Source organism: Rhinolophus sinicus, linkage group LG17 (genome assembly GCF_036562045.2).
Source record: "Rhinolophus sinicus isolate RSC01 linkage group LG17, ASM3656204v1, whole genome shotgun sequence".
NCBI classification, from domain to species: Eukaryota; Metazoa; Chordata; class Mammalia; order Chiroptera; family Rhinolophidae; genus Rhinolophus; species Rhinolophus sinicus.
The window spans coordinates 23,773,421-23,790,854 of NC_133766.1; the positions used below are offsets into that span (position 1 = coordinate 23,773,421).

Sequence of the window (17,434 nt, forward strand, 5' to 3'; positions counted from 1 at the left end):
CTAGGTGGAGTCCCTAATTCCTTCCTACCCGGGTTGAACTGTCTTTGGCGTAGGAGGGCGGCAAGTAGAGATAGGACTCCCCGCTTCACATGAATAAATTGCATGAGGATAATTATGTGCTAGTCATGTGCCCTGTGAGGATATTACACAGGGAATATTATTTGATCTGAGCTAAGTGTTAGTCTCAGGTGTCAGGGGATATTCCTTGAGATAGTCTGTCCAGACAGTGGGGACTTGGGTCTATGGTGACATCCTTCTCTTTTCATCCTCTTGCACCAACAGGTTGATTGAGTCCAGCCTGGGCAGTGTAGCCACAAAGCTCAATTTTTTCATCCATAACCTGGCTCAGATGAAGTTCACGGGCTCAGATGACCGGTTGACCCTTTCCTTTGCCCCCCGCACGTACACTCTCCAGCGCTCTGGCCGCCTTAGTGATGTCTTTGTCTGCCGCCAGGAGAAGGTCTTCCATCCCAACAAGGCCTACGTGAGCGTCTTCTCCAATCTGACCCTCTCTTGCTCCTCAGTGCTCCCAGCTTACTGGGTTCTGTTTCTTCACATCCACACAGTGGGCACTGGAGTGGACTGAGTATTCTGTGTTGGGAAGAGTCACAGAGCACTTCCCTCTCCCTTGCCCAAGTGGCCTGCCTGGAATCAGGGAGCTGAATTGGATGGTTACTCTTAATCAAGAGTCTTGTGAAACATGCAGGAAATCTTTGCTTTGGATTCCTGCATAAATGTATATGCATATCATCTGCCTCTCCATTGGAGATACTTTTGCCCTCTTCCTTCTGGAGAGTGTATCCCCCTATCACACACACACACACACACACACACACACACACACACACACACACTCTGTCTCTCTCTCTCTCTCTTCAGTTTTCTTGCCTACCTCCTTCATTGGGTGCGGAGGGCTTGGCAGGTATTCTCTAAGACTTGAACCTTTGCAGATTTATGTGGTAAAGGTGATGCGAGAGAATGCTCACGAGGCCACTTACATCCAGCGGACGTTTGAGGAATTCCAGGAGTTACACAACAAGCTGCGACTGCTCTTCCCTTCTTCCCTCCTGCCCAGGTAGCTGCCCCCTCTGCTCTCTGCCCGAAGGACACTGGGGAGGGAGACTGGATGGGGAGTGGACAGGATCGCAGGAGCAAGAAACTCTTCTTTTAAAGATGAACAGTAGGTCCTTGGTTTTCTTGGCGTGGTAATGCGTTTGGTAACAAGGGCTGCCCCTGCTGGCCAAGCTCTCCTGACGCGCTCACGAAGTTTCACTCCAGCCTTGAAAATAAGCTGGGCCCACCGGCCAGAAGCAAAGCAAACTGGGTCTAAAGGCAGGGTATTTACTAAATGTGAAGATGTTTCAAAGTTTCTTATCTTTTAAAGAGTAAAAATAGTTTTCAAACAGATAAACAAAAGGTAGTGTATACATGCATACATACATACATACAACCTTAAAAAGGAAGGCTATCCTGTCATATGGCTGAACCTTGAGGACATTAAGCTAAGGGAAGTAAGCCAGTGACAAACAAGACAAGTACTGTATGATATTCCTCTTATATTAAGTACTTAGAGTAGCAAAATTCATACAGACAAAAGTAAAGTGGTGGTTTCCAGGGTCTGGGGAGACGGGGGAATAGGGAGTTGTTTAATGGGTACAGACTTTCAGTTCTGCAAGATGAAAAGAGTCCTGGAGATGGGCAGTAGTGATGGTTGCACAACAATGTGAATGTACTTAATGAAACTGAACTGTACACTTAAAAATTGTTAAGCTGGTCAATTTTGTTAAGTGTATTTCACCACAATTTAAAAAACAAAATGATTTTTCAAACAATTTTTACCTTGATGGAGAAAACTGGGGCCTCTAAAGCCCCCGAGGCACTTCTGGGGACTCAGGACTCTCCCCAACAGTTTGGTTTTCTTATCTGGGGTCCTTGGAACTGTCCAAGTGTATCCTTTGCACGGACCTGGGAGCTGTGGGAGGAATGGAGCATGTTGGGGGTGGTCCCTGGGAGGGGAGGCTGGTGAGAAATGTGGGTCAGGTGACTGAAAATGCAAATGAAATGTGACAAAACCCGGGTGACTCTTAAGTTTCTTTCCCTATCTTTCCCCGTCATGGCCCACCTGCCTCCCCAGCTTCCCCAGTCGCTTCATGATTGGCCGCCCTAGAGGAGACGCAGGGGCTGAGCGGCGGAGAGAGGAGTTAAACAGCTACATCTGGCGCTTGATCCATGCCATCCCAGAGGTGGCCGAGGTGGGTGAGCTGTCCTCTGGTCCTGGTGGTTCCAGGCACTGCTGTGGGGTATGAGGGATGCTGCAGAAGGGGGAGCCCGCAGGCAATCAGGGAGGGCACTGGGCTCTTCTGACAAGCACCTTACATCCATCATAGGTGGGAACAGAACAGTTCCCAATCGCTAGAGCAGCCACCTGCAAACTGACTGCAGAGGAGGTGGGGGAGGTGGAGGGGACCGGGTTGTGGCTCAGCCTCAGGGTCAGGCATAGAAACGCAGTGAAAAGAATGCAGCGGGCATGCAGGTAGGGGTCAGATGCCATCCCAGAGGGCTTGGTTCTGATCTGGAACCTGAAGAATGAATGAGTTCCTGAGGAAAAGGAGTTTTTTTTAGTAGGTTGAGTGTATCTGTTACTAGACTGAACCGGGTCCAATGCTCAGTAGTTGCCGGCCAAAAGACAACTCGGAGATGATTTTATGAGAAAGAACTTTATGGGAGCCATCAAACAAGGACACACCGGGATCATTCCCAGGGCAGTGTGTCCCCAAACAAAGCATCCAGTCCATCTTTATTAGGGGAAATCATGCATGAATATCAAGATAGATTTTGTCATTGCATCTATAGGAGGGGACATCCTAGTGTATGTGCAGTCAAGGAACATGGTGATACCTACATCCCATGTTCAAAAATGGGAGAAAAATCTCTGCACCTGGGTGGAGATTTTAGTATAATAGTGAGGAAAGTTCAGGAGGAGGAGGTCACTGACGGTCCCTTCAGGCTGCTGTAGCTGGTCTCACCCCCCTGGTCCTGCAAAACATCTTGGGCTTGTTCCTGAGAAACCATTCTCGCGGTCATCAGTGTGAAGGGTAGCATAGGTGTAGCTAAACATCTGATCAAGTCTTGGTCTTTCTGTGAAACTTAGCAAATGACAAGATAGCGTTACACAAACCTTACAGATTTTAGAGTGATCTAAGTGGGGTTACAGGTTAATCGAGGCAAAGTTATAAACTCTAAACAAAGATTTGATGAGACAAAGAAAGAGTTAACAGGAGCGGGCTTGTGAGCGGGCAGGATGGGCCAGGCACCGAGTTAACAGGAGTGAGCCTGTGTGTTAGCAGGACCAAGCTTAAAAATTAACCGCTTGGCTCTGAATCCCCTGGCCAGCACCTTACATCCATCACAGGAGGGGACAGAACAGTTCCCAGGAGAAGACAATTGTAATTGCAGCCCCCCTGCAAGCTGATAAGCACCCTACATCCTGCTTAGGAAAACATAAAACTTGAGCTAAACAGAAAACTGGTGCGGCTTTGCCTTCAGCAGACTCTGCCCTGACAAACTCCTTCTGCTAGTATTTCTCTTACTCCTGTCTCAGCAGCTCTCTCTATCAGACTGTCCTGGCAAAACTCTTTTTTCCAGTTCCCAGCAGAACTCTCTCTCTGCCTGACTTTAAAAAAAATCTTTTCTCGCTCTTGTAGAGTCTCGTGAATGCTTCCACATTCTGCGAATGGCTAGGGGTTAATTCTACGCCAGTACAATGTTAACTCATGCCAGGTTACCTGCTAGGCCACATGTGTCGGTTAGGTCACATAGCCACTGTTAACCAACACAAATTCAACCAAGTAAATTCAAGGATGGGGCAGCATCCCACCTAGTAAGCAGAGAGGTATTTTGAGAAATTGTACAGAGTGGAAGGTTTTTCTAGGCAGAAACTGGGCGGGACATGGAAGTCATTAGCAAAAAACAAGGAAGGGCCACAGGGGTCTTACCTGGCAGATTATCTCACTAGTGTTGACCAGGAAATTCCAGACCAGTTTAAGGTCACATTCCTGGGAGGGGCTGAAAATGCACTTGACTTGGTTTGTTGTCCTGCTGTTTCTTTTTCTTAACACCACCTGGATTTTTTAAAAAAACAAATGGTAATATAATTTGGTATTATAATGGGCATAGAAAAATAGTCGTCAGGAGTCCCATCACCCGAACAGATCATCTAGCTCTATTTCCATATTTCCTTCCTGTTTGTCCATATGCAAATGTGACTTACAGTTTTATAGGGGTCATAGCTTAAATGTAATTCAATACTCTGCTTTTTTCACTTAGCATTTATAGTAAGCATAACTTTAAATATCTGTGTCAAATTAATGCATCCATAGTCTCCTTAACTATTCGCTTCTTGAAAGATATTTAGATTTTGTCCATTTTTCCCCCTACTATTAATGCTTCAGTGGGTATATTCACACATGTTAGTTTGGGTTTTTGTTTTCCCTAGTTACTTAGGAAACAGTCTGCAGAGTAGGATTCGCGATCTTTGTCCAAGGCTGGCTCAGGCATTTCTTTGCTAAGGGGGGTTGTGGGGGGGAAGGGGTGTAGAAAAGACTTTATTTGACCTGAAATGACCTAGTTTTATTTGTTTTTTTTCTTTTTAAAAAGGACTTTATTATGAGAAATTTCAAACATACAGAAAAATAGAGAAACAGCATGAGTGCCTATATAGATCTGTCACCTAAACAGTTAATATTTTGCCATATTTGCTTCATGTATTTTTGTATGAAGTATTTTAAAGTAAATCACAGATATCATAACATTCTACCCCTAAATACTCACTATGCATTTCTAAAAAATAAGGACATATTCTTACATAACTACAGTGTCATTATATCATCCAATACATAGCCCATATTCAAAAATTTCCTCTCATCCCCCAAATTCTTTTTATAGTTGGTTTGTTTGAACCATGATCCAAACAAGAACTGCATATTACATTTGATTGTTACATTTCTGAAGTATTTTACTCTGGAACAGTCTCTTTCCTTTTTTTAATCGGGCCGTTGCCTATTGAAGAATGACCCTATTTTCTGCTTCCACTCCAGTGTGATTTGGTGTATACCTTCTTCCACCCTCTGCCCCGGGATGAGAAAGCTGCGGGCACCAGCCTGGCCTCCAAGTCTTCAGGTACAGTGCCTTCTCTGTGACATTTCTGCCAATCCTCTGAACCATTCCCAAGGGTAATTTCTCCTGCCTCTACCTCGTCCCTGTTCTCTTTTCTTGACTTGTCTCTGATCCTATACTTACTGGCTAGAGAATCTGGTTTCCCACTCAGACTGGGGGGTCCATAGCTGTTTGCACAGCTTCCCCAGGGACTGGATATTCAGTTGGTGATTACACAAATTGGATACACCCATCCCAACCTAACTCTATATCATGTTTGCAGAGGTCCCCTGGGTATCAGGAACCTGACATGGAGATACTGTTGGGGGACGGGGGAGTCAGAGGAAAACAAACATCTGCCTGGTACCAGGTGGGGACAGGGCTGGCTTCATGACCTTTCTTGGTTTCCTTTGTCCCTACAGACAGCACATGGGCCCGGCCTGTTGGGAAGGTGGGAGGGGAGGTGAAGCTGTCCATCTCCTACAAAAACAATAAACTCTTCATCATGGTGATGCATATTCGGGGCTTGGTAAGTGCACGCACAGTCCTCCTGTAGCTCATAGTCTGGTACTTTTCTGACGGGTCAGACCTCTACCTCCATCTTGTGAGAGTGACCACAAAGTTACTGAGTCCCCACCAATGGGCCTGCTACTTACTATGCCAGACCTAGGGTATGACCAAGCAGTACTAGACACAGCTTCTTACCACCTGTGGTCTTTGGCAAGTAGCCTAATTACTGTGAGCCTCATTAAACGAAGATAATGTTAGTATCTACATCACAGGGTTGTCATGGGCATTAACTGAGATAGTGCATGTAGAGCACCTAACATAGTACCTGGTATTATTGTTATGGTAATTATGGTTATTATAATAAAGAAGAGGCCCAAGGGGCTTATTACCTAGTTATTAGAGCATAATCCATGCAGTATATAATTACTAAAATTTTTGGTGTGATTCTAAAAACATTGTGAGTGGAAGGGGAAGGGAATTTTTATTGAATAGCTGCAGTGTGCTGGACTTTTGTAGGCTGGGGCATTGGTATATGGCAGAAGAAGCATGAGCTTTGGAATCAGAGAAACCTGGGTTGCACTCTGACTACACCATTCATTCATTCATTCATTCAACAAATATTCATCAGGTACCTACTATGAGCGAGGCATTGCTAGGTTAGCTCTGGGTACAGGGTAAACAAAACAAAATCCTTGCCCTCAGGGAGCTTATATTCCAGTAGGAAGAGTCTGACAGACAAATATATGGCAAGTGCTCTGGTGAGAAATGAAGCAGGGAAGGAATAGAGGGATGGAATATCGGTTGTGGCAGTTTTGCATAGGTCAGGGAAGCCCTCATTAATAAGCAGGCATTGGAGAGAGCCATGCATATATATCTGAAGATCTGTTCCCAGCAGAGGGAGCAGTTAAATTCAAAAGCTGGGAGCCTGCCTGGGGTGCATGTGGAACTGTAATGGGGCCTTGTGGCTGAAGCCTTTGGAACAAAGGGGAGGGTAGGGGATGATAAAGTTGGAGCGAGCACAGCTGACTAGAGCCTGGGACCCACAGTCAGGACTGGCTTTTTATCTTGAGTGAGATGGGAACCATTGGATGGTTTTGAGCAGAGGCATGTAAACCAAAATTAATTTTAGACTGTAATAAAGATTTAAAAAGCATTTATTTGAACAAAAAGAACTGCTGCTCGGGAGACACGGATTCAGGTTGCAATCTAAATTGTGCTCCACTGAGACAAATGGGACGCCATCTTTTATAGAGAAAGTTTCTTCCCAAGTTCCCAATTTTATGCAAATGAGGTTTCCAAATTGTTCAGTTCTGATTGGTCGTTAAGGAGCAGTTCTGATTGGATAGGGCAGGTCTTAATCCATTGGTCAAAAAGACAAAATCAGGAACTCCCTTATAGTAGTTGACTCAGCCAGCAGAAACCAGCAGGGCATGGTGTGTGTGGGAAGCTGAGAGTTCAGTCTGAGGTTCTTCCTGGTATACAGAGTATGTAAGAAGCCCGTCAGCAAATGGCCACTAGGCTCTTGTTATTCATCAAATTTAGGCCCTTGGTTGACCATGAAGAGTCCATCTCACTCAGCAGATAAATTCCTTCTTGGGGTTCACATGAAATGAATCTTTCTTTTGGGGTCCACAGGCATGACAAGCTCTAACTTAAGATTTAAAAGTCAAACTGGGTGAGTCACTAATTGGCTGACTTTGAGCAAGCAACTTAATTTTTAATCTCTCTGACTCACTTCTCCACCTTGTAAGGGGTTACTTAGATCAAATAACAAAATAGACAAAAGACACTGGTCAAAGCAGGGAAATATCTGGGGACATCATGGTTCATTCAAAACAGACCAAGTATGGCGTGCCCTGAGCATTTGTATAAAAAGTATAGACTGGATATAATAGGCAATCCAGTTGATATTTTAGGGCACCTAACATTATCATGGTAGATATTTCTCTCAGAATGGAGTGATCTGGGAGACAGCCAGATAAATTACTATGCATTACCAGAAGCCAGGTTTGTGAGATAAACAGTCTGCATCAGGGTGTGATCTCAGGAATCGTGATAAAAAGACAGATATAAGAATCTTCATCTTTTTTGTTTTTCATTCCCTTTGTAGCAACTGCTTCAGGATGGGAATGACCCCGACCCCTATGTGAAAATTTACCTCCTTCCTGACCCTCAGAAAACCACTAAAAAGAAAACCAAAGTGGCCCGGAAAACCTGCAACCCAACCTACAATGAGATGGTGTGTGGGGAAGGAGTTGGGACAGGGCAGGGGTTTGTAAATAAAGTTGTATTGGAACATGGCCACACCTATTCATTTAAATATCATCTGTGGCTGCTTTCCTGTTGTGAATGGCAGATTAGATGGCCCGGAAAGCCATGTTTCCTGTCTTTTACATGGAAAGTTTGCTGACTTTCAGGGTTGGGTTCCACAGCTGGGGTGTAGCCTGGGCCCTGTCCTGTAGGGAAGAGGAGTCTGCTGATGCTTTGCTGATAACAAGCAGTGACTCCAATAAAAAGCCCCTCACCTGCTTGAACTCTGAGCAAAGAACAAAGTTCTTTAATGCTTCGCTTGGGTTCTGTGTGCCTTCTCTATTGCCTTGGATTCTGGTTGGGGAGATAAAGTCGTCTTAGCCTCAGCAGATGAAGCCACCACAGGCTGAAGCGTCTCCCTCTTCCATGTTCCCTCTGGATTCTTTGAGTTCCCTCTCTTACTGCCTCCCTCTTCCCAATCTCTGCATTTGCAGCTGGTGTATGATGGGATCCCCAAGGGTGACCTGCAGCAGCGGGAGCTACAGCTTAGTGTGCTGAGTGAGCAAGGATTCTGGGAGAACGTCCTCCTCGGGGAGGTGCACATCCGCCTGCGAGAGCTCGACCTGGCACAGGAGAAGACCGGCTGGTTCGCACTGGGATCTCGAAGTCATGAGACCTCATGAGCCCAGCGGCGCCCTGGCCTAGGACCCCAGACTGGTGGTGGAGCCGGGGGAGGGCTCTCCCTGCTTGACGTGTCCTTTCCTTGGGAAAGGGCAGGGCCCTTGGCAGGCCTCCCTGCCGCTCAGGTGGATTGGGCCTCCTGATAGGAGGCAGGGAGGGTAAGAGGCTCTCTGCCATCTCCCGCTCTGCAGACTGGATTTAGGTTGATTGTGATGAGCAGCCCCTTGGAGGCTGTGAGGTTGCAGCAAAGTTTTAAGTTTACCTTGTGTCAAGGGAGCAATGCCTGGTTTGGGTGTGTGGGGTGGGCTGTAGAAAGTAGCATTTTGGGGCAAGGTGGGTGGATGTCTTTATTTTTATTTTTAAAAAATGAAATAGTAATGTTGTCCTAACTGGACAGGAAGCCTTGTGAGAAGGGACTTACACGTGCCTCAGAAGGCAAAAGAGGAAGACTATTTGGGCTTTTTGTATGATTAAGGTTCTTATTGGACTTTTCCCTAGGTTTGTGTTTGTTTTTTGTTTTCATGTTTTTCTCTATAGGAATTTATTTGGGGAGGGGCCCAGTGGGTCCTCAGTTAGAGCCCCCCCTCCTCCCCAAGGGCAGGTCAGGGAGGGATGGGGAGGGCTGTGTGCTGAACTGAGGCCTGTGCTCCTGGGCCTTTCTGATTTTGCCTCCAAAGGAGAGCGACGTGATACCTATGTGTGTAAGGAGGGGCCTTCCGTGTGCGGTTCTGCCAAAGGACCTGTATCCAGGGACCCGTGCTCTTTCCGGGGAAGTTTTTCCTTTCATCTTCCCCTGCTTTGCTAGGATGCACCCTGAATACTGTCTTCTACCCCTCCATTCTCTCGCCCTTCTGGGGGCCATTTGGTCCCTGTGAATACACTGGGGGTGCACCCCCCATAGGTCTCTCCCTTACTGTTTTGTCTGGTGGGATAAGATGCTGCCTTGGCCCTTAGATTTCATTTCACCCAAGGGCATCTGGGCTCTGGGAAGGGCCTCCAGGCCGCAGATGCCAACATGGCCGCCTGCTGCGTAGTCCGGGAAGCTTTCACAATACCCACTACTCGTTTTGTGCTGCTTCTCTCCCAAACGCCATTTCTGTCACATTTTTTTAATAAGAATTTCCCTCATCCTATGGGGCCATAAACCTATTTAGCCCAAAACCAAAAGGATGCCCTAACTGAAAGAAAGGGGTGTGGGGTCCTGTCAAAACTCATTTTTTCCAGGGGTTTTCTTTGGTCTCGAGGAGGCTGGATTGGAGCAGTGATTGATTCCCCTGGAGCTGAGCTGGGAGGGAGAGACTGGGTCTCTTATCTCTTAATACTCTTCATTCTCTACCACATGGATTTGAAATTCACTCCTGCGCTTTACTCCAAAAGGTTGTCTGCCTTGAAAAAAGGGAGAGACTTGGAGTTTGATATTAACATTTTAAACCAGAATTGGCTGGATATGCCCTGTGGTTGCGTAACAGAGTTAACGGGGGATACTCTGTGAATTGTCCCTCCTCAGCTTCCTCCCCAGCTCCAAGGATCAGAAATTCCTCCTTTTGCTGACTCATTCCGTAACTGGAGAAAGAAGCTCCATTCATTGGAGCCACAGGGCAGCAAGGAAGTTAAAACTTTTCTTTTAAATTAAAAATGCCAAGGATAAAGCTGGCTGCTGTAAGGAGGTGTGAGGGGAGTGGGGCACAGCGGTGGACTTCTCCAGATAAATGGACCATACATGCGTTACTGGCTTTTTGCCTGTAGCTCATTTTATTTTGACCCTCTATACTCCTGGTTTAAAGAGGTCTGTGTACTGTACCCACTTCCCAGATGTCCTTGTATCTCCTACTTTCTCTGGAATTGTATTTTCTAATAAATGACATTTGAGAAAAACAAATCTGTCATTTTCAAGATTGGTTGATGTTTAAATGTTTATATGAAAACATCTAGTGTACAAGAGGAAAATAATAATAATGGTTTACAAGTGGTACATTTTATATGCACTAGGCGTCTTAGCATTTGTCAGCTAATTGTAGCCTCATAACTTGATACAACAGGTGAATGTTATTATCCCCATTTTGCAGATGAAGAAACTGAAGCTCAGAGATTAAATCATTCATCTAAGGACACAGCCATTCAGCCTTGGATCTGGAATTTGAATCCACATTTATTTGACGCCAAACCTCGTACAATGTTTAATATAATCCCTTAAGTTGATGTAATATTTGTTACTTTTCAGAGTGTTTTCATATATATCAGTTTTTTATTACAACTACTCTGGAAAGTAGCTATGGCTCATCCATTAATTCTGTCAGCAGACATTTACTGTGTGTACCCGTGCTATCTAGTTCACCTCGCACGCCTCCGTTCCCTAAGCACACAGGCCTTGAGTTGTGCTCTGGGCCCTGTACCAGGCACCAGGCTGAGGGTTAAAAGGTAAATAAAGATACTCCTCTGCATTTAAGAAGTTTACTGCCAAGTGATATTTAACCAACCTCATTTTATGAGAAAAGAAACTGAACTTCTGAGATGCCTCACAACTACTAAGTCATGAGAGCAGAACCATAGTCCAGAGTTGAACTCCTAAAAGGAAGATGAAGGTGATGTGACCTTTGTTCAAGCATTTTACCCAGAAGTTTTCAAAACTCTCCAGTGGGAGTCATATTTCATATTGTGAAATTTTGTGGGACTTACAAGGGATTTTCAGTAGTAAACAGTAGGAAGTGTCACCTGCTGTGTTTCTAAGTGATTTTGAGGTATCACTGCAGTGCTGCACGAGTCCCAGTAGACCTTTTAAGTTAGAACATGCCGGCCCGGTGGCTCAGGCAGTTGGAGCTCCGTGCTCCTAACTCCGAAGGCTGCCGGTTCAATTCCCACATGGGCCAGTGGGCTCTCAACCACAAGGTTGCCAGTTCAATTCCTCGAGTCCCGCAAGGGATGGTGGGAAGCACCCCCTGAAACTAAGATTGAACACGGCGCCTTGAGCTGAGCTCCCGGATGGCTCAGTTGATTGGAGTGCATCCTCTCAACCACAAGGTTGCCGGTTCGACTCCCGCAAGGGATGGTGGGCTGCACCCCCTGCAACTAACAAGGGCAACTGGACCTGGAGCTGAGCTGCGCCCTCCACGGCTAAGACTGAAAGGACAACAACTTGACTTGGAAAAAGTCCTGGAAGTACATATGTTCCCCAATAAAGTCCTGTTCCTCTTCCCCAATAAAATCTTTTAAAAAAAAAAAAAAAAAAAAAGTTAGAACATGAATCTGGCAAGTCTTAGTTAAGGAAATCTCTTGGCCAAATAGGATAGCTATCTGAACCACCCTGAGGGAGTAGGAATGAGAGCTGGGGAGGGTGGAATGGGGTTTCCCAGGGAGGAGAGAAACAAAAACCCAGCAGGCCAGGTTCTCTGAGTTCAAAGGTGGCAAGAATGAAGTAAGCCAGCTTGCTGGCATTTGGGGAGCAAAGATAAGATTGAAGGTTAAAAGTGAGGCAGCGTTTTAAGCTGGGAGGTAAGCTGAGGTGTCTGTTCAACAAGCAACACTGATGGCCTTCTCTGGGTCAGGCGAGGCACCAGGCACTGTGGCTACTGAGATGACAAAGGTGTGGGTTCTGTCCTCAAGGAACTCAGTCCAGCTAGGGAGGCAGACATGGACACAAGTAATTCCAGTGCAGAGTCTCAGGGACGAGGTGTAGAAGTGGAGGGGCAGGGCAGATAGAGTGGGCTTCAACAGGAGATAGTTGAATGATTTGAATTGAGTTTTAAGGTCAGTCAGAGCTGTGGATTTTATTCTTAGTTTGATGGGGACGCCATTAGAAGTTTTTGAGAAAGGGACTGCAGTGCTCCGGTTAATGTTTTATAAGATCATTCAGGCTACTGTGGGAAGCCAGAGTGAAGCAGAAGAGAAGGCTCTTGCCATGGTCTAGAAGGGAAATGATGATGGCTAGGGGGTGGGGAAAAGAAGTTAAATTTTGGATCTTTTTTGAAGGCAGAGCCGACAGGATTTGCTGATGGGTTGGCTGTGGAATTGAGCGAAACGAATCAAGGACGACTCCTGAGTTTGGGGCCTTGGCAAGTGGGTGAAGAGGACTGGGGGCGTTGCAGGGATGGGAGAGATGGGCTTGGCGGAGCTGAGTTAGAGTTTTGTTTTGATCGTGGTAAGTTTGAGATGTCGGGACATCCAAGTGGAGAAGTAGGAGGATGGAATCTGAAGCCCAAGGGAAAGGTCAGTCTGGAGTTTAGATATGGAATTCATCAGCACTTAGGCGGCATTTCATGCCCTGGAAGTGGATGAGATCACCTAGATTAGAGAGGCTAGGAAAAAACAACAACAAAAAATCATGGTTGGACTGAACTCTGATGCAGGCCAACATTTAGAGGAGGATGGGGAGCCACTGAAACTGTAGGGAAACCAAGAGAATGGTGTCACGGGTACCTAAAGAAAAGTGTTGTCAATATCCTAGGGCTGCCATAACAAAATACCACAGACTAGGTGACTTAAACAGCAGAAGTTTCTTTTCTCATATTCTGGAGGCTGGACATCCAAGATCAAGGTGTCGGCAGGGTTGATTTCTTCTCAGGGCTGAGAAGGAGACTGTTCTGTGCCTCTTCCTTGGTTCTGGTGATTTGCTGGCAATCCTTGGCCTTCCTTGGCTTGTAGATGTATTACCCCAATCTCTGCCTTCAAGTCCATATGGTGTTCTTCCGGTGTGTACATGTGTCTATGTCCAAAGTTCCTTTTTGTATAAGGATACAGCCATCCTTTTTGTATAAGGATACAGCCATCGTGGATTAAGGCCCCCCTAATGACCTCATCTTAACTTGCAAAGACTTTATTCCCAAATGAGGTCACATTCACAGGTACTGTGATTAGGGGTTAGGACTCTAACATCTTTTAGGGAGCACAACTTAACCTTTCACAGTTAGAGAACTGGATTTGGCAAAATGTTCTTGAGAAGAGCTATTTGTATGAGTGGTGGGGATGAAAACCCCAATGGAGTAGGGCGAAGAGCGAAAAGGTGATGAGAAAGTGGAGACCATCAGCACAGATAACTCTTGAGAAATGTTGCTGTAGTGCTACAGAAACTTGGAGGTGCATGTGTCTAGGGAAGAGTGTTTTATTTTTAAGGTAGTTGATGTAACCTGGCGCTCTGGCCATTCCGAGCGGGCAGGCCAGCCTGGCTCCCTTCCGCAGCCCAGGACCGACTGGCTGGTTGCCCTGAGGAGGCTTGGAGGGGAATGCTGGGCCAGTCCTCGGACGGGCTACGATGCGGATGTTGTACTTTCGTGCTGCCCCCAACTGCACACAGAAGAGGACACAGTCATACCTCGCCTTCTTCTGGTTCCCATGGAATTGGCCAGATGCCAGACGTGAATGGAAAATTGTAGGCTGTGGTCACACAGCAGCCTAGCCGTCTGTCCCCCCCAACCTTTCCCTAAGGAGAGAAGAAGTTGTGGGACTGTGCCTCTCTGGGATTGAGTTTATAATATCCTGAGTCTCTCCATCTGGTCTTCAAGAGAAGGGTCTGCGGTCAGTGACGAGTAAGATTCCTCGCGGGAGGGACAACTTAAGCCAGACGGGACCCCGTTGAGACCCCAATGAGCTGTTATAAGAAATAATAAAAAGGAGCCTTGCCCCTCCTTCTTGTTCTTGTGGGAAGCTGCTGCTGGCCCCTGCTACTCCCTCTCACCTTATTGTGAGAGAGGCCAGTTAGAGCGATAAGATCTAGCTCTTACTGCTCAGCTCATGGGACACTTTCACCGCGAGAGACTCTCCCCCAGGGTGGTGCACACCGCACCTTAGTCATTTTGGGACGACATGCTTCGGCTGCTTTGGGACAAATAATTGGGTATTGAAATCATTTTTTTGAAATGGTGTAAGAGTTTCACAGACCCTGCCTCTAATCATGTGATGTTCATTGTTTGTAATCAATAAATACTGTCAGTGACCCAATTCGGGGCTCCAGTCTCTTGAGGCTGCGAGTCCCTTGGTCCTCAGAGATTTACCTGTATATGAGTCTCTGTCTCTTTATTATAGTTTAATCCTCACTGCCTCCCTCGCCTTCCCACGGCTTGTGTTGTGCAGGTCACAACAGTAGGCAAGCCGACTTTGAAGATAAAACTTCTGATCAACTAAATAGCATTATCGATTATGTACCAAACACTATGAGGCCTCTGTGATCTGTAGAACTATACATTTTGCAGAGGCATCAGAAAACTAAAGAATGATTGGGTTGTTTTATTTCTCAAAATTAACTCACGAGAGTCCTCACAGGACAGTTGTTCAAGATAATGCAATCCATACCAACAATATTTCATCTTACCAGTCATTTGAACAATCCACATAGTAGACACAGAAAATGAATAAAAGAACAGAGTGAAGATGAAATCAGGACACTGAAACAGAAAAAAATCGATGAAATTTTTGAACAGGAACGAAAATATAAGAAATAAACAACAGCAATGCTCAGAACCCCGGTGCAGAAGACGGGGGTGAAGAACAGGATGGAGACATTTTACCTTTAACCCTTGAAGAGAAGGAAAACAAAGATAAATAAAAACAAAGTTAAAGTCTTTACTTGAGATTTTGATTCTTATGGGGAAACAAAACATACCTCTGGATGGACATGAAGATGATGAAATCCCACAAGTTCTCTTTACTCCCCATAACTTTCAAGCACTACTGGAGTGCCGGATAAATTCTGGTGAAGAGGTTCTGAGAAAGTGCTTTGAGACAACAGCAGTCAACACACTGTTCTGTTCAAAAACAGCAGAAACAGATGCTGGATTTGGGAAGAAACCCTCAGAGAAGTGAGAGACTCACTTCTTTTCCATTAACACTGAGGATATAGTGGACATACTAGAGAAAGAGCACCTGTCCGTGTTGGTGAGCTTTGTTGGTGAATCTCATAACCTGAGAGAGGAATTTGTGGGCTTCCAGGCTTACAAAGCTGATGCTGAAATTTTGGCTATGAAATTTCATACTGTGATAACTGAGATGTGGGGCTTAAACATGGAGTATTGTCGTGTCCAGTTGATTTTCTTCCAACATGAAAGTTGTTGCTTCTACACTTTTAGAGAAATATCCCCAAGCTATCTACACACTGCTCTTCATGTGCCTTAAATCTGTGGTTGGCGAAATCCATGCCTGTCATGGAGTGTCTGTTGCATTAGGAACATTGAAGAAGTTTGTTCTTTTTTCCACAATCACCACAACTGCTTTGAGAGCTTGACAATGTAATCTCTGTCCTCTTTCAGAACAATGAAGAAAGGGGTAAAGAACTAAAGGAAATTTGCCATTCTCAGGGAACAGGCAGGCATGATACTTTTGAAATTTTAGTGGACCTCCTACAAGCACTTGTTTTATGTTTAGATGGTATAAATAGTGACACAAATATTAGATGGAATAACTGTATAGCTGGCCGAGCATTTGTACTCTCTAGTGCAATAACAGATTTTGAATTCATCGTTACCATTGTTGTTCTTTAAAATATTCTGTCTTTTACAAGCGTCTTTGGGAAAGATCTCCGGGGACAAACCTCTGATGTCTTTGCAGCCAGTAGCTTGACGGCAGTGCTGCATTCACTAAATGAAGTGATGGGAAATATTGAAGTTTATCTTGAGTTTTGGTTAGAGAAAGCCACCAATCTGGCAACCAAACTTGATATTCAGATGAAGCTCCCGGGGAAATTCCACAGAACTCAGCAACCGGAACCTCAGCTGACCTCTGAGAGTTACTATAAAGAAGCTCTTAGTATTCCAACAGTGGAAGGCATTATTCAGGAACTGAAAGATACATGCTCAGAATAGTACTTCAAAGCTCTTAAATGCTTATCTCTGGTACCCTCTGTCATGGGACAGCTCAAATTCAAAACACTGGAGGAGCACCATGCTGACATGTACAGAAGTGACTTACCCAATCCTGACACGCGCTCGGCTGAGCTGCAGTGTTGGAGATTCAAGTGAAAACAGGGAAAGATATAGCGCTTCCAACCACCATTTATAAAGCCCTGCACCTGCCAGACATCAAGTTTTTCCCAATGTTTATGCATTGCTGAAGGTCCTATGAATTCTTCCTGTGAAGGTTGAGAATGACTGCTATGGAAATGGGTGAAAGCATCTCAAAGCATACCTGAGGAACACTTTGACAGACCAAAAGTCGAGTAACTTAGCTTTGCTTAACATAAATTTTGATATAAAACATGAACTGAATTTAATGGTGGACACATATATCAAACTCTATACAACTAAGTCACAGCTTCCTACAGATAATTCATAAACCATCCAGAATACCTGAGAGACTTAAAATATGCTTTCTGTTATATTTGATATTTTAAAAATATCTGTAAGAAATTTGAAAACATAGAAAATCTGTAAGGTATATGTAGGCCACTTAGTCACTAAATATCTTGACCTATAGGCCTCCCATTGAGCACATTAGCCATTGATAATCTGCCTGTTTAAAGGGCCCCTGTTGGGACTCTCATGGTTTGGAGACCTAACTGTTCTTCAGAAGGTAGCACTGAAAGTGCCATGTTACACTTCTGCGTGATCTCTGATAATGGTACTTCGCAATTGTTTTAATTAAGTCATTTTACACATAACATTTATTGTCACTGTGGATCCGGTTGTCAGGTATTGAGTTATCAGTTCTTTGAAGAAATAAATTTTGAGGAGGTGTGGGAAGAAGGAATGCATTTTATAAAATATTACAATTTTGTTTAAAAAATAGGTGATATTAACCTATGTTAATGTGAGTGCTCTAATAGTTTGAGAGAGAAAAGTACAAGTTATAGGAAAAAGGGGATAAGGGAGGCCAGAATTCCTTGAATAGACACGAAGGGGTAGGATCTAGGAGGCTG

General features: G+C 45.0%; 1 protein-coding gene and 1 pseudogene across 2 annotated transcripts in view; both read left to right on the top strand.

Moving 5' to 3' along the window:
- Window positions 1-10,474, top strand: part of PIK3C2B (phosphatidylinositol-4-phosphate 3-kinase catalytic subunit type 2 beta) — a 64,025-nt gene extending 53,551 nt beyond the window's left edge. The window contains exons 27-33 of one of the 2 annotated variants that reach the window (XM_019711443.2): window positions 283-484; window positions 951-1,075; window positions 2,135-2,252; window positions 5,097-5,178; window positions 5,577-5,683; window positions 7,775-7,903; window positions 8,409-10,474. In XM_019711443.2, the coding sequence (XP_019567002.2) occupies window positions 283-484; window positions 951-1,075; window positions 2,135-2,252; window positions 5,097-5,178; window positions 5,577-5,683; window positions 7,775-7,903; window positions 8,409-8,597 (952 nt within the window). In that variant the 3' untranslated portion in view covers window positions 8,598-10,474. The remainder of the gene's footprint in view (window positions 1-282; window positions 485-950; window positions 1,076-2,134; window positions 2,253-5,096; window positions 5,179-5,576; window positions 5,684-7,774; window positions 7,904-8,408) is intronic. The other variant, XM_019711444.2, reaches the window with a different exon arrangement.
- A 3,234-nt stretch (window positions 10,475-13,708) lies between these two features.
- Window positions 13,709-16,869, top strand: LOC141569381 (52 kDa repressor of the inhibitor of the protein kinase-like; annotated as a pseudogene).
- Window positions 16,870-17,434: the final 565 nt, after the last annotated feature.